The sequence below is a fragment of the Babylonia areolata genome, chromosome 30 (assembly GCF_041734735.1).
Source record: "Babylonia areolata isolate BAREFJ2019XMU chromosome 30, ASM4173473v1, whole genome shotgun sequence".
Taxonomy (NCBI): Eukaryota; Metazoa; Mollusca; class Gastropoda; order Neogastropoda; family Buccinidae; genus Babylonia; species Babylonia areolata.
In genome coordinates, this window is record NC_134905.1 from 3,055,167 (window position 1) to 3,070,166 (window position 15,000).

At 44.4% G+C, this 15,000-nt stretch overlaps 2 protein-coding genes and 1 long non-coding RNA gene across 4 annotated transcripts in view; 2 read left to right on the top strand and 1 right to left on the bottom strand.

The window, feature by feature from the left end:
• The window catches only part of LOC143275686 (uncharacterized), a 21,504-nt gene extending 20,921 nt beyond the window's left edge, over positions 1-583 (top strand). The window contains exon 5 of the mRNA XM_076579979.1: positions 373-583. Coding sequence (XP_076436094.1) covers positions 373-470 — 98 coding nt within the window. The 3' untranslated portion in view covers positions 471-583. The remainder of the gene's footprint in view (positions 1-372) is intronic.
• Positions 1-15,000, top strand: part of LOC143275633 (uncharacterized) — a 227,194-nt gene that overhangs the window by 100,476 nt on the left and 111,718 nt on the right. The window lies entirely within an intron of this gene.
• Positions 3,337-15,000, bottom strand: part of LOC143275392 (general transcription factor IIE subunit 2-like) — a 13,493-nt gene continuing 1,829 nt past the window's right edge. The window contains exons 3-8 of one of the 2 annotated variants that reach the window (XR_013053429.1): positions 14,040-14,147; positions 12,233-12,427; positions 9,624-9,720; positions 8,686-8,801; positions 5,452-6,170; positions 3,337-5,394 (exon numbers count right to left, since the gene is read on the bottom strand). Coding sequence is in view for 1 of the 2 variants with exons in the window: in XM_076579466.1 (XP_076435581.1) it covers positions 6,060-6,170; positions 8,686-8,801; positions 9,624-9,720; positions 12,233-12,427; positions 14,040-14,147 (627 nt within the window). In the remaining variant the exon portion in view is untranslated. Of the gene's footprint in view, positions 6,171-8,685; positions 8,802-9,623; positions 9,721-12,232; positions 12,428-14,039; positions 14,148-15,000 lie in introns of both variants that reach the window. The other variant, XM_076579466.1, reaches the window with a different exon arrangement.

Consider the following 15,000-nt stretch of genomic DNA (forward strand, 5'->3'; position numbering starts at 1 on the left):
ATTACTGATTTAAGTTTTGTTTAAAAAACAAAACAAAACAAAAAACACATAACAATATAACATATTTCTAATAAAAAAACTAACAACTATAACAGCGAACCAACAGGACTATTTAACAAGGAGTTGAAAAAGTCATACATTAGCAATGGACTGCTGAAGATCGTCAACACTGAAGATGATTTCAGTTCAGTGAAATAGGTGCAATGACTTAGGATGCTAAAACTTGGACTTTACCAACAAATTATAACTGAAATCACAGCACGTTGTGCACAATACGGTTTGGCTGATTCTTCTTCTTGTTTCTTTCTTTCTTTCTTTCTGTATTTTATTTCGGATGATCGTACACTTCGTCACGTTTTTTTTTTGTTTCAGGCTCTTCTGCGACTACAGTGGTGACGTCATGGATGTCTGCTGTGACGTCAACTACACTTGTGACGCTGCTGTGCCTTCACGTTGTCGTCATACTTTGATGTCGTCATTCTTTGACTTGATGCCACGTTGCAGGAAGCTATTGGAACGCCCTGACGTGACACTAGCACACACACACACACACACACTTACACGATCACTGATACACGCTCTCTCTCTCTCTCTCTCTCTCACACACACACACAACACACGCACGCACGCACACACAGACGTGATGACTGACGTTGCTTACGTGATGACTCATCAAAATGACGTAGGTTTCGGTCTCCGGCTCCATAATGGGGCGGAGAGGAGGGGGGGGGGGGAGGGGATTACGTTATTCAAAAGCATCTGTTTTTCCTTATGCATCTATTAATTTTATTAATGACAATGAAATACACAAACAGCAGTAGCGATAGAAGTAGTAGTAGTCTCAGTAGTATTAGTTGTTGTTGTTGTATCAGTTGCTGTTGATAAAAAGATGCATGTCTCCTGATGTTTCTTTTTTTTTTTACATATTGATGTCGCAGCGAAATACCTAGCAAGGGGAACAACTGCATGCACATCATCAACAGTTTTAGTCCTTCAAGGGTTGTTGATTCCCCTAGAAGATTTTTTTTTTTTTTTTTTTGGTGCCGTTGATTTTGATATTAAAAACAAAAAAACACCCCTCATATTTTATATGTGTGTGTGTGTGTGTGCACGCACGCACACACACGTGTCCGGGTATGTAAAATGCGTATGAATGAAAATGTTTCTAAGACCCTTTTTTTTTTCACTTATTTCTTTTAGCCTGTATCAGAATTCATACTTTGTATCAGATGATTTATAGTGTGTAGAGTACTGTGAACTGGTGTGGGCATAGCAGGTCTGTGCTCTCTGAATTTAAGTCTGTGCCGTGTTACATATTGTGCCCTGTTTGGAGCTGTACTCAACTTTAGTGTTGCGATCTGTGTGTGCGTGTGTGTTGTATGTATGTCGCTCTTTGGATCTCTGCTACAAATGTGCAAACTTTTACTCCTGTGTCATTGTTATAAAATGAAATTTACCACTGTTGTGTGTGTGAAATTCTTCTTATTCATTAGTGGGCTGCAACTCCCATGTTCACCATGTAAGTACGAGAGGGGTTGAAAATTACATGCATGATAGATCTCCCCACCCTCCCAACCCCCCTTCACCCTCAGCCCCGCCTTCCCTGCCATGTAGGCAGCCATATTCCATTTTCCAGGGACTGCATGCTGGATGATATATGCTCTTGCATCCATAACCCACGGAACACTGACATGGATTACGTGATCTTTTGCGTGCATGTTCGACCTTCTGCATGTGATGGGGGCGGGGTGGGGGGTGGGAGGTTTTGGGGGGAGGAGGGGGGTTAGTTCAGGCGCTGTGAACAGGATTCGAACCAAGGACCCTCTCAAACTGAAAGTTCAACAGTTTAATTCGCTTGGCTGCTGCGTTTGTCACCACTGTGAGTGTGAAATAACATGCAGAGCTTTATTTGTAGTAATTGTACAGTTATGCTAACATGCTGAGCTTTTATTTGTAGTAATTGTACAGTTATGCTAACATGCTGAGCGTTATTTGTAGTAATTGTACAGTTATGCAAACATGCTGAGCTTTATTTGTAGTAATTGTACAGTTATGCTAACATGCTGAGCTTTTATTTGTAGTAATTGTACAGTTATGCTAACATGCTGAACTTTATTTGTAGTAATTGTACAGTTATGCATTATGGGTTGTCGTCAGTGAATATTGATTTTCTGTGCTGAGTGTTTGTGTACACATATATACATTATGTTTGAAGATGTGTGTAATGTTTGTTGAATGGTTTATCGTTTATGGAGTCCCCATTTTCTGGTGTATTTGAATGTCCACACGTATGGCAGTAAAGGGTAGGATATTTCGCTTGGTGAAGACTGGTGTAAAACATCCGTCTGTGTGTGTGTGTGTGTGTGTGTGTGTGTGTGTGTGATCAAGCTAACACAGTTTCTTTCCATACACTTGCCGCTGAATCCGTACAGATCTTTGTCGTGTTGTTGTGATGGAGTTTATTTATCGAGTAGTTCCGGAATGAATTTCCTTTCTCAAAAATAGGTTCTACATGTATCAGATCAAAATGACCGATTCTTTTTTTTTTTCTTTTTTCGTGTGGACAGTTCAAGTGGTTTGCCGACACAGCACTCACTTGCTTATCTTAACTCACTCCGGACGATGGAACGCTATAGCGGTTTCGACAATTAAAATTTATTTTTCCACGTTTTCCTCATGGGGTAGCATAAAAATTGCAGCTACACCGGGCACTGTGAACGTGTCAAGGGTCGAATGGAAAGTTTGTTCATGCGATTCTGTAACAACACACTCCACAGTGAGCCAGCGAGTTCAGGACCCCACACGACAAGCTAATCTGCATACGTATTGAAAATGGCATCGCAGGCGATACAAGTGGAAATGTTTCGAGCAAACTAGATCACGACAGCGGCTTTTTACTGTTGATGAAGCGATTGAAATGCTTCAAACTGAAGGTTTCAACATCGACGAGGATGGTGAAGACATTGAATAAAGTATCTGCAAAGAAGAAAGCAAACAGCAAGAAGGTACTGAAAGTGACTCATCTTCTGAGAACAGTCAAGAGAGAGGGGGGTGGGCGTACACATGACGTGAGGAGAGGGGGTCAGTGGGTCAAGTACAGTGAGTTTCATTCAGTTGCTTTATATTTTGTATTTTTTGTGATTTTTTTCCCCTAACCCTAACAAATGGGTCGTCTGTAGGGAAAAGCAAGGGAGAGAACTAATCGTCCGGAGTGAGTTAATTAAACACACATATGTATACTGATCTAAATGGAACACACATGCACACTGATCTTAATGAAACAAATACACACTGATCTTAGTGAAATACACACACACAGAGGCACTGGTACTGGTGTGCTCTCACTCAAACACCTGTACATCTCTCAACGTCCAAACCCTTATTACATAAGTTATTCACCTTTTTTTCCTTAATCATCTGTCAGTGTCATAAACACCACTTACACAAACACACATTTGAACAGCAAAGTCTCTACATCAACTTTTCTTCAAAAATACAAAATCTGACACTGAGACAGACAGAATACCCCATGTCTGTACGCATCTGCCATCTATCTTTTATTTTCCTTCCTTGGAAACTAAACACAGGCATTCCAGTCGGAATATGTCTTAGAATTACTTCAAAAAGGAAATTTTCTATTTAAAATTACGTTTAAATAACATACTTACCGTGACCCAACTAGTGCAGACTCCGGCAGGGGTCTGACATTCCTGTCCTGTGCAAACTACTATCCACCTATGCGGAGAAAACGAAACTACGGCTGATAACCTCCCGGAAGTAGGTAACCTCCCCTTTGTCCCGCTGGCTAGCGCCCTCTTTTTCCAGCAGCCATCATGACTCCTGTTCCTGTGCTCTTCATACGGCTAAGTTTTTTTTTTCCGTATTTTCTGCCTGTCTGTCGATTCTCTGGCGTTCTTGTTTGTTGTCAAATTATGTCTCCAACCAGGTCAAATTCAAAATTCAAAAAGAAAGCAAACAGATACTGACGTGTTATTTAAAAGGAAATAATGGAATTACTTTTAAATATGTATGACTTAAAAGTAACGGACATACTCAGGAGAAAGCAAGCATGAGAGAGAGAGAGGGAGAGGTACATCGTTACACAAAAGGTGACTCTTCTTCTTCTTCTGCATTCACTCGTATGCACACGAGTGGGCTTTTACGTGTATGACCGTTTTTACCCCACCATGTAGGCAGCCATACTCCGTTTTCGGGGGTGTGCATGCTGGGTATGTCCTTGTTTCCATAACCCACCGAACGCTGACATGGATTACAGGATCTTTAACGTGCGTATTTGATCTTCTGCTTGCATAGTACACACTAAGGGGGTTCAGGCACTAGCAGGTCTGCACATATGTTGACCTGGGAGATCGGAAAAATCTCCACCCTTTACCCACCAGGCGCCGTCACCGTTATTTCGAACCCGGGACCCTCAGATTGACAGTCCAACGCTTTAACCACTCGGCTATTGCGCCCGTCAAAAAGGTGACAAATTTAGGAACACACACACACACAAACATTTACACACACACACACACACACACTGTCACACATCAGTCTACATACCCATTTCTCTACCGTTTGTGGGGTTTTTTGGGTTTTTTTTTTTTTAAGAAAATGCCAACAATCAAACTGACCACACACACATACACAGAGAGATCAGAAGGGTGTAAATTTTACAAGCTGAACGACTCCCACTCCTTTTCATTCACTCTTCCAACAACACAGCAAGGTCACTGTCTCTCTCTCTCTCTCCCTCCCTCTCTCTCTCTGTGACCACAACCATCATGGCTGCCACTGCTTGTTCACATCAGAATCGTCTCCCAACTACACAGCCAGGTCACTCACTCTCTCTCACAACATCTGTCATGGCTGCTGTTACATGTTCACCTCAGAACAGTCCCTTCGGCAAGCAACAACCATCATGGCTGCCATTACATGTTCACCTCAGAACAGTCCCTTCGGCAAGCAACAACCATCATGGCTGCCATTACATGTTCACCTCAGAACAGTCCCTTCGGCAAGCAACAACCATCATGGCTGCCGTTACATGTTCACCTCAGAACAGTCCCTTCAGCAAGCAACAACCATCATGGCTGCCGTTACATGTTCACCTCAGAACAGTCCCTTCGGCAAGCAACAACCATCATGGCTGCCGTTACATGTTCACCTCAGAACAGTCCCTTCGGCAAGCAACAACCATCATGGCTGCCGTTAATTGTTCACCTCAGAACAGTCCCTTCGGCAAGCAACAACCATCATGGCTGCTGTTGATTGTTCATTTCAGAACAGTCCCTTCAGCAAGCAACAACCATCATGGCTGCCGTTAACTGTTCACTTCAGAACAGTCCCTTCAGCAAGCAACAACCATCATGGCTGCCGTTAATTGTTCACCTCAGAACAGTCCCTTCAGCAAGCAACAAACCATCATGGCTGCCGTTAATTGTTCACTTCAGAACAGTCCCTTCAGCAAGCAACAACCATCATGGCTGCCGTTACATGTTCACTTCAGAACAGTCCCTTCAGCAAGCAACAACCATCATGGCTGCCGTTGACTGTTCACTTCAGAACAGTCCCTTCAGCAAGCAACAACCATCATGGCTGCCGTTACATGTTCACCTCAGAACAGTCCCTTCAGCAAGCAACAACCATCATGGCTGCCGTTAACTGTTCACTTCAGAACAGTCCTTTCAGCAAGCAACAACCATCATGGCTGCCGTTAATTGTTCACTTCAGAACAGTCCCTTCAGCAAGCAACAACCATCATGGCTGCCGTTAATTGTTCACTTCAGAACAGTCCCTTCAGCAAGCAACAACCATCATGGCTGCCGTTAATTGTTCACTTCAGAACAGTCCCTTCAGCAAGCAACAACCACCATGGATGCCGTTACTATCTTAATCCAGAACCGTCCTTTAGCATGCAACAACCACAAGCCACAACTTAGTCTTCCAGTTACATGGTCCAGGTCACTCACTCTCTCTGCCTAAAATCTTAATCCTTGAATAAAAACGTTTTGAGTTCTCTATCCCTCTCTCACAGCAACTGCCATGGCCGCCCGTCACTTGCTGACGTCGGAGTAGTCCTTCAGCACGCCCTCCAAGTGGTCGTTGTGCCGCTTGAACTTCATGTTCCTCTTGCCGGTGCCCTTCTTTCGGCGAGGCACCGCGCTCTGTGAGACACACAACACGGCTGGTGAGTGCTGATGGCTGCAGGTATATATATATATATATATAATAAAAGGAAATTTTCTAACTAAAATTACGTTTAAATAACATACTTACCGTGACCCAACTAGTGCAGACTCCGGCAGGGGTCTGACATTCCTGTCCTGTGCAAACTACTATCCTGCCTATGCGGAGAAAACGAAACTACGGCCGATAACCTCCCGGAAGTAGGTAACCTTCCCTTTGTCCCGCTGGCTAGCACCCTCTTTTTTCCGGCAGCCATTATGACTCCTGTTCCTGTGCTCTCCATACGGCTAAGTTTTTTTTCGTATTTTCTGTCTGTCTGTCGATTCTCTGGCGTTCTTGTTTTTTGTCAAATTTTGTCTCGAACCAGGTCACATAATTATATGGTTCGATTGGGATATCGGGCTAAAATTAAGGCGCGATCGCAATGGTATTTATATAGCGCTGAATCTTGTGCAGAGACAAATCAAAGCACTTTCACACCAGTCATTCACACGCATGCATAACTCTAAAACTGGAGAAACTGAAGACAAGGAAGAGGCAGGGAAGGGAGGCTATTTTGGGGAGAGGTAGGTTTTAAGGCCAGACTTGAAAGAGCTGAGTGTGGAGACTTGACGAAGTGAAAGAGGAAGCTCATTCCAACTGCAAGGTTCCCGAGACAGAGAAAGAACGGCGGCCAACAGTCGAGCGTTTGAATCTGGGTATGCGTAAACAGAGTGGATCCGAAGCCGATCGTAGTGAGCGAGATGGAGTGTAGAGGTGAAGGCAGGCCATAGAGATAGAAAGGGGCAGATTTTTACCCAACTCAGCTTATATCATAGATTGACAAAAGCTTACAGTTGGGCCAACAGCAAAGTGAGAGCTGTTTTATCAATTTCTCCAACGCAATGGGAAGTCATTTACAGCTTAGTCTTTTGTGAAGGACTATGACTCTCAAACCGGGAGGCAAGATTGCACTGGCTCTTAGTGCTGCAGCCTTGGGGGCTAGCTGGCCTTTGGGAACCATCTCAAACGCCGACTGTCCTAAAACCCTCTAGGCCGAGAGAGTGGGGATATAACTTGGGCAAGACACTCTCCACAATAATCAAACTCTAGCCCAGATAGTCGGACACGACTGACTTATCATACACAGGTTAACTCACTCCATACGAACGGCGAAAGAGACGACGTTAACAGAGTTTCACCCCAATTACCACCATCAAAATATTGCAAGTGGAAGGCTCGTATACTGAAGAGGTTTTTGTTGACAAAGAATACCACAATTCTGACGACGGAAGCTAAAGGTTGGGTCATTCAGACACCCACTGGACAACCCGAGGGGTCTGTGTAGAGGAGAAGAGAGGACTGGCCGTACTGAGAGAGTTAAGAGAGGTTAAAAGGTTCCACAACCAACGGTTCCCAGAGACTTCAGGTTATGTCATGTAACTTATAAAGACCTGTGTTAGTTGTAAGGACTTATAAGAACCATTTCCTCATTTTGTCAGGACCTTCACCCATCGAAGACAAAATAAATCAATTCAACGGAATGATACCTCAAACTGCACGTTGTGCATGTTTTTGCTGATCTCTTGAACCTTTTGATCAGCCAGTCCCTAGATATATATTCTATTATTAGTTAAGTCAACAACACTGAAAACACACACATGCCTGGCATTTTGAAATACACTAACATTCACACAAATACTTACATAAACACACACACACACACATATGTACAAATTTGTGCACACTCACACACACACACACAAACAAACAAACACCCCCCACCCACCCAAATCCACACAAACACAGACACACCACACTCACCCACACCCAACCACATGACACACACACACAAACATCCTCCCCCCCACACCCCCTACACACATACTCACTCACAACCCACACAGACCCACACTCTCTCACAGTCCCCCATGCCACCCCTCACCCCCTCACGCCCTCAACACCCCCCTTCAACCCTCACCCCTCATACATACAGACAGGCATCCCCCGGAGCACTGACCAATTTTCAGGATGCCGGCCTCTTGCATGGAGGTGATCCCGTTGCGTGTCAGGTATTCCTCGATCTTCGATTCGTCCAGACCCCCACACCATTCCCCCCCTCCTCCTCCCCCCCCCCCCCTCCAACCCCCCCCCCCCCACACACACACACAGACACATGCTATGACCACTGACCACTTTTTTGGATGCCGGCCTCTTGCATGGAGGTGATACCGTTGCCGGTAAGGTGGAATATCAATCTTCGATTCATCCAGCCCCTCAATACCTCCTCACACATCCCCCTCCCCACCACCACACACACAGACACACGCTATGACCACTGACCACTTTTTTGGATGCCGGCCTCTTGCATGGAGGTGATCCCGTTGCGTGTCAGGTACTCCTCGATCTTCGATTCGTCCAGCCCCCCACACCCTCACACATCCCCCTCCCCACCACACACACACACAGACACAGACACACACACACACACACAGACATGCAATGACCACTGACCACTTTTCGGATGCCGGCCTCTTGCATGGAGGTGATCCCGTTGCGTGTCAGGTATTCCTCGATCTTCGATTCGTCCAGCCCCTCCACTGCTACGCTCCTCCACAGCTTTCTGTAATCTGTCACACACACACACACGCACGCACACGCACACACACACATGCACACGCACGTACACACGCACACACACACACACAGACGCACACACACACGTCCACCAAAACACATGATTAGTATACTTCTCAACAGCTTTCTCTCTCTGTCTCTGTCTCTCTTTCTCACATGCACACACACACACACACACACACACACACACACACACACACACACACACACAGCCATTCACATACACACACACACACACACAGTCATACACATACACACATACATCCACCCCAACACATAAGAGCCTTTTACATTCATATTAAAAAAAGAGAAAAAAAGAGAGAGATACATGTGTTAATGAGCAACGCACACATGTATAAGCACCACATACATTTAAGTAAATGAACAACTCATATATATATATATATATCCGTAATATATATATATATATATATATATATATATATATATATCTGTAATTGAGCAATACATGCATATGATAACACACACACACACACACACACAAACACACACACTGCAAATGAGCGACATATTTTCTCTGGACTTATCACCACAATCCCTTAATACTCTCTCTCTCTCTCTCACACACACACACACACACACACACACTCACATCACACACACACACTCACATCACTCACACACACACACACATCACACACACACACATACACACACACACACACATCACACACACACACACACACACACACACACACACACACATCACACACACACACACACACTCACATCACTCACACGCACAAGTACACAAAGAGACACACACACGAAACAGACACACGCACTCGACTCACCCTCATCGATGTCGAATTTGAGGTTTTTGTCGTTGTAGAACAGCACTTTCTTCTTGTCTACTGGTCTGGTCACCATGATGATGTTGTCCCCTAGTGACTGCATCACACGTCAAACATCATCATCATCATCATCATCATCATAATACTTATCATCATCATCATCATCATAATACTAATCATCATCATAATACTAATCATCATCATCATCATAATACTAATCATCATCACCATCATCATACTAATCATCATCATCATCACCATCATCATAATACTAATCATCATCATCATAATATTAATCATCATCATCATCATCATCATCATAATACTAATCATCATCATCATCATCATCATCATCATAATACTAATCATCATCATCATACTAATCATCATCATCACCATCATCATAATACTAATCATCATCATCATCATCACTAATCATCTAATACTAATAATAATACTAATCATCATCATCATCATCATCATCATAATACTAAACATCATCATCATCATCATAATACTAATCATCATCATCATCATAATACTAAACACCATCATACTAATCATCATCATCATCATCACCATCACCATCATCATCATCATACTAATCATCATCACCATCATCATAATACTAATCATCATCATCATAATAGTTAATACTAATCATCATCATCATAATATTAATCATCATTATCATTATCATCATGATACTAATCATCATCATCATCATCATCATAATACTAATCATCATAATCATAATCATCATCATCACCATCAACATAATACTAATCATCATCATCATAATACTAATCATCATCATCATCATAATCATCATCATCATCATACTAATCATCATCATAATACTAATCATCATCATCATACTAATCATCATCATCATCATCATAATACTAATCATCATCATACCAATCATCATCATCATTATACTAATCATCATCATCACCATCATCATACTAATCATCATCATCATCATCACCATCATCATCATAATACTAATCATCATCATCATAATAGTTAATACTAATCATCATCATCATCATCATAATATTAATCATTATCATCATGATACTAACCATCATCATCATCATAGCAATCATCATCATCACCATCATCATAATACTAATCATTATAATCATAATCATAATCATCATCATCACCATCATTATAATACTAATCATCATCATACTAATCATCATCATCACCATCATCATAATACTAATCATCATCATCATCATCATCATAATAATAATCATCATCATCATAATACTAATCATCATCATCATCATCATAATACTAATCATCATCATCATCATCATCATCATCATCACAGGAATATATTTCCTTAAAATTACGTTTATCTGACATACTTACCGTGACCCACTAGTGCAGACTCCGGCAGGGAGTCTGATTCCTGTCCTGTGCAAACTACTATCCGCCTATGCGGAGAAAACAAAAGCAGCTGCGGGCGATTACCTCCCGGAAGTAGGTTACCTCCCCTCTGTATCCCTGACCAGCTTCCTCGCAGTACATTTACGTAGTGCTTTCACACATCTCAAAGCACTGAACACCATATCAATCTCTGCACTGTCCCTCGGCCCAATCCTTCTTCTTCTTCTTCTTCCTCGTTTGCCTCCCATTAGATAAGCAGCCCGGTGTCCTCGATGAAGGCTGCCGTCTGTCGCAGCTCCTCCTGGGTGCCCGTAAAGTTTGGCTTCCACTGCTGTCGGTGTTGGCCAATACTTCCTTTTCCTTCTCCAACCACCAGTTGCTTGGGGTGGGCCCCTTTGAGGCACAGGGCCTGGCTCCCGGCCTCCCCGGCGGGTCTCCAAAGGTCTCAAAGCACTAAACACCATGTCAGTCTCTGCATTGTCCCTCGGCCCAATTCTTCTTCTTCTTCTTCCTCGTTTGCCTCCCATTAGATAAGCAGCCCGGTGTCCTCGATGAAGGCTGCCGTCCGTCGCAGCTCCTCCTGGGTGCCGTAAAGTTTGGCTTCCACTGCTGGCCAGTACTTCCTTTTCCTTTTCCGACCACCGGTTGCTTGGGGTGGGCCCCTTTGAGGCACAGGGCCTGGCTCCCGGCCTCCCCGGCGGGTCTCCGAAGGTCGAGCGCCACATCGAGATTCTGTGGACTGCATCATCATGGAAGCGTGGATGCGTGGTTTTAATTGCGCCTGTGGCCCCGATACCGCCATCTTCAGCTGGAGTTTTCTTTCGGGGTGCCCCACCCTTAGCTCATGGCCCATACGTCCTGCCCTGCGAGCACAGGGGGGATTGTTTCTCCGAGGGTCCCACCCCGGGGGCTAGAGGTTATAACGCGCCTCTTGACCGCATGATGATCCCGTCATATAGGACACATGGGGTATTTCAGTGAGGACAACAGTGCCACCTGTTGACCCACCCCGTCCTGGTAGGAACATCGCCAGTTTGTCTGGGGCTGCTTATTCGGCCAGGCAAGCCTGAGCGTTTGGTGGGAATGACTCCACCACAAGTACTTTCCCCTTTGTCCAACCCCCCCACCCCCACCTCCCCTGTCCTCCTCGAACATCCAACACCCCCATCATACCCCCCCCCCCACCTCCTCCCTGTCCCCCTCACCTTGACGGCTTTCTGAGCGTTGGGCAGGGACTCCTCGACGTCCTCCATCAAGACCCCTCCTTTGCCCACCAGGTCGTAGTTCTTCAGCAGCTTCATCAGGCCCTTGCGGTCCCGAATGTCCAGCTTGGGGTTGAAGGCGAACTTCCTCCCCTCGCTCGACTCCTTCACCGTCACCTTGGGGTTGCTCAGCAACGCCTGTCCGGGGGTTGAAAATGTTTGTTAATAGTTATTTGTTGCAGACGGGCGCAACAGCCGAGTGGTTAAAGCGCTGGACTGTCGATCTGAGGGTCCCGGGTTCGAATCACGGTGACGGCGCCTGGTGGGTAAAGGGTGGAGATTTTTACGATCTCCCAGGTCAACATATGTGCACACCTGCTAGTGCCTGAACCCCCTTCGTGTGTACATGCAAGCAGAAGATCAAATACGCATGTTAAAGATCCTGTAATCCATGTCAGCGTTCGGTGGGTTATGGAAACAAGAACATAGCCAGCATGCACACCCCCGAAAACGGAGTATGGCTGCCTACATGGCGGGGGTAAAAACAGTCTTACACGTAAAAGCCCACTCGTGTACATACGAGTGAACGCAGAAGAAGAAGAGTTAGTGGTTGCTCATAGTCATAGTCCAGCCAAACGCAAAGGGACTGTCAAACTGTACAAATGCCCTACCGCATCAACACAAAACTGTCACATACACACACACACACACACACACACACAAAACCCACCAATAAGACCAATTCACAAAACACACTTCATGACAGTTTTGTTCGAGTTTGAGTAAGGAAACACACACACACACAAACACACACACACACACACACACACACACGTGTTGCGTACACACACACACACACACACACACACACACAGAAATGTCCTCATTTTTCGGTGGGCAGTTTAGTTTCATCTGTTTAGTTGTTTTTTTTGTGTGTGTTCTTTATGTTTGCACTTTCACTTTCAGGCTTTTGATCAACACATATAAAAACACATGCACACAGCATATAATTATATATATATATATATCACATACATGCATGCACGCACACATTCAAAACCACATGCACACACACACACACACATCACAATAATCACACATGCACACACAATACATCACCAATATGTGCAGTGATGGCCTAGAGGTAACGCGTCCGCCTAGGTAGCAAGAGAATCTGAGTGTGCTGACTCGAATCACGGCTCAGCCGCCAATACTTTCTCTGACTCTGCTAGACCTTGAGTGGTGGTCTGGACACTATTCATTCGGATGAGACATTAAACCGAGGCCCCGTGTGCAGTATGCACTTAGCGTACATAAAAGAACCCATGGCAACAAAAGGCTTGTTCCTGGCAAAATTCTGTAGAAAAATGCACTTCGATAGGAAAATGCACTTCGATAGGAAAAACAAACAAAACTGCACGCAGAAAAAAAAAAAGGGTGACACTGTAGTATAGCGACGCACTCTCCCTGGGAGAGCAGAGAAATCTGTTGTGATAAAGTTAAATACAAAAAAATAATCATACATGCACACACAATACATCACCAATAATCAATGATATCCAGCTGGTCAGTCTTCACAATCCCACACCACTGTCACCCACACACACACGTACAACCACTGTCAGCGTCACTCACACACACAATCACCCACACACACCTCAGTCTCCAGCCAGTGATCGACAGAGCTGGTGATGTCCAGCTTCAATCATTGTAAGTTGTTGGCCCTCACAGTCCCACCCATCCACCCACGCTGAAAACTCCAGCACACCCAACACTTGTCACCCTCTCCTACCACATCACCCACACACACCTCAGTCTGCAGCCAGTGTTTGACAGAGTTGGTGACGTCCAGCTGGTTGGTCTCGTCCAGAATTTCCTCCAGCAGCAGTGCCTCTGTGTCGCCTTCCTGGTGCTTGCTCTGTCACGCAACACCCAACACGTGAACACGTATATATTGTATACGTCAGAAAACATCATGCTGTTTCAAACATGTCTGTATGCAAGTGGAGATGCTCACAGTCTCCATGTGGCTCAGAGACTAAAGCTATTATTGTTTTCAGTAGGGGGCTTAGTACTAATAATAGTAGTAGGGGGTGTTAAATCGGAACAGGCTTTCTACTAAACACCACTGATGTGACTCAGCAGCAGCGCAGGGTCTCCTCTGGTGTGTGGCCCTCTGGTGACCTAACATCTAATGGTTCTCTGTGGATGGCTGATGCTAGGACTATGAAAGATGCACTTGGCTGTGGTTGTATATGGGGGACTTGGAATGAGCAGTGTAGGAGTAATGGGGGGGGGGGGAGGGGAGATTTCTGTATATGTATGGATACAGGATAGGTCCCATAACTCTGGCCATCAGGGCAGTGAATTCATGTCCACAGCATCTAGGGCTCGGCACAGGGAGGCGAGGTCCAATCCTCTCTTTCTGCTGTTTTAATCTTTCCATCTGAAGTTAGGCTTGTTGTACAAGTTGTAGAAGCACACTTAAAGGCCAAACACACACACACACACAGATGATAGATGCACTCACACACACATGCACACACACACATACACACACACACACACCACGCACACACTCACACATATATCTTACAAGTTACATGTATTACACACACCACACACACACACAGAGATAATATACAAGTTAATAATATACAGAATACCGAAATATTAACTGCTCAATAAAACTAAATTTCAAAGTGATTACAAGAAAATGACTCAAGTTAGAAAATAGGAAACAAGTCAACCATTTTAACATGATCATTATG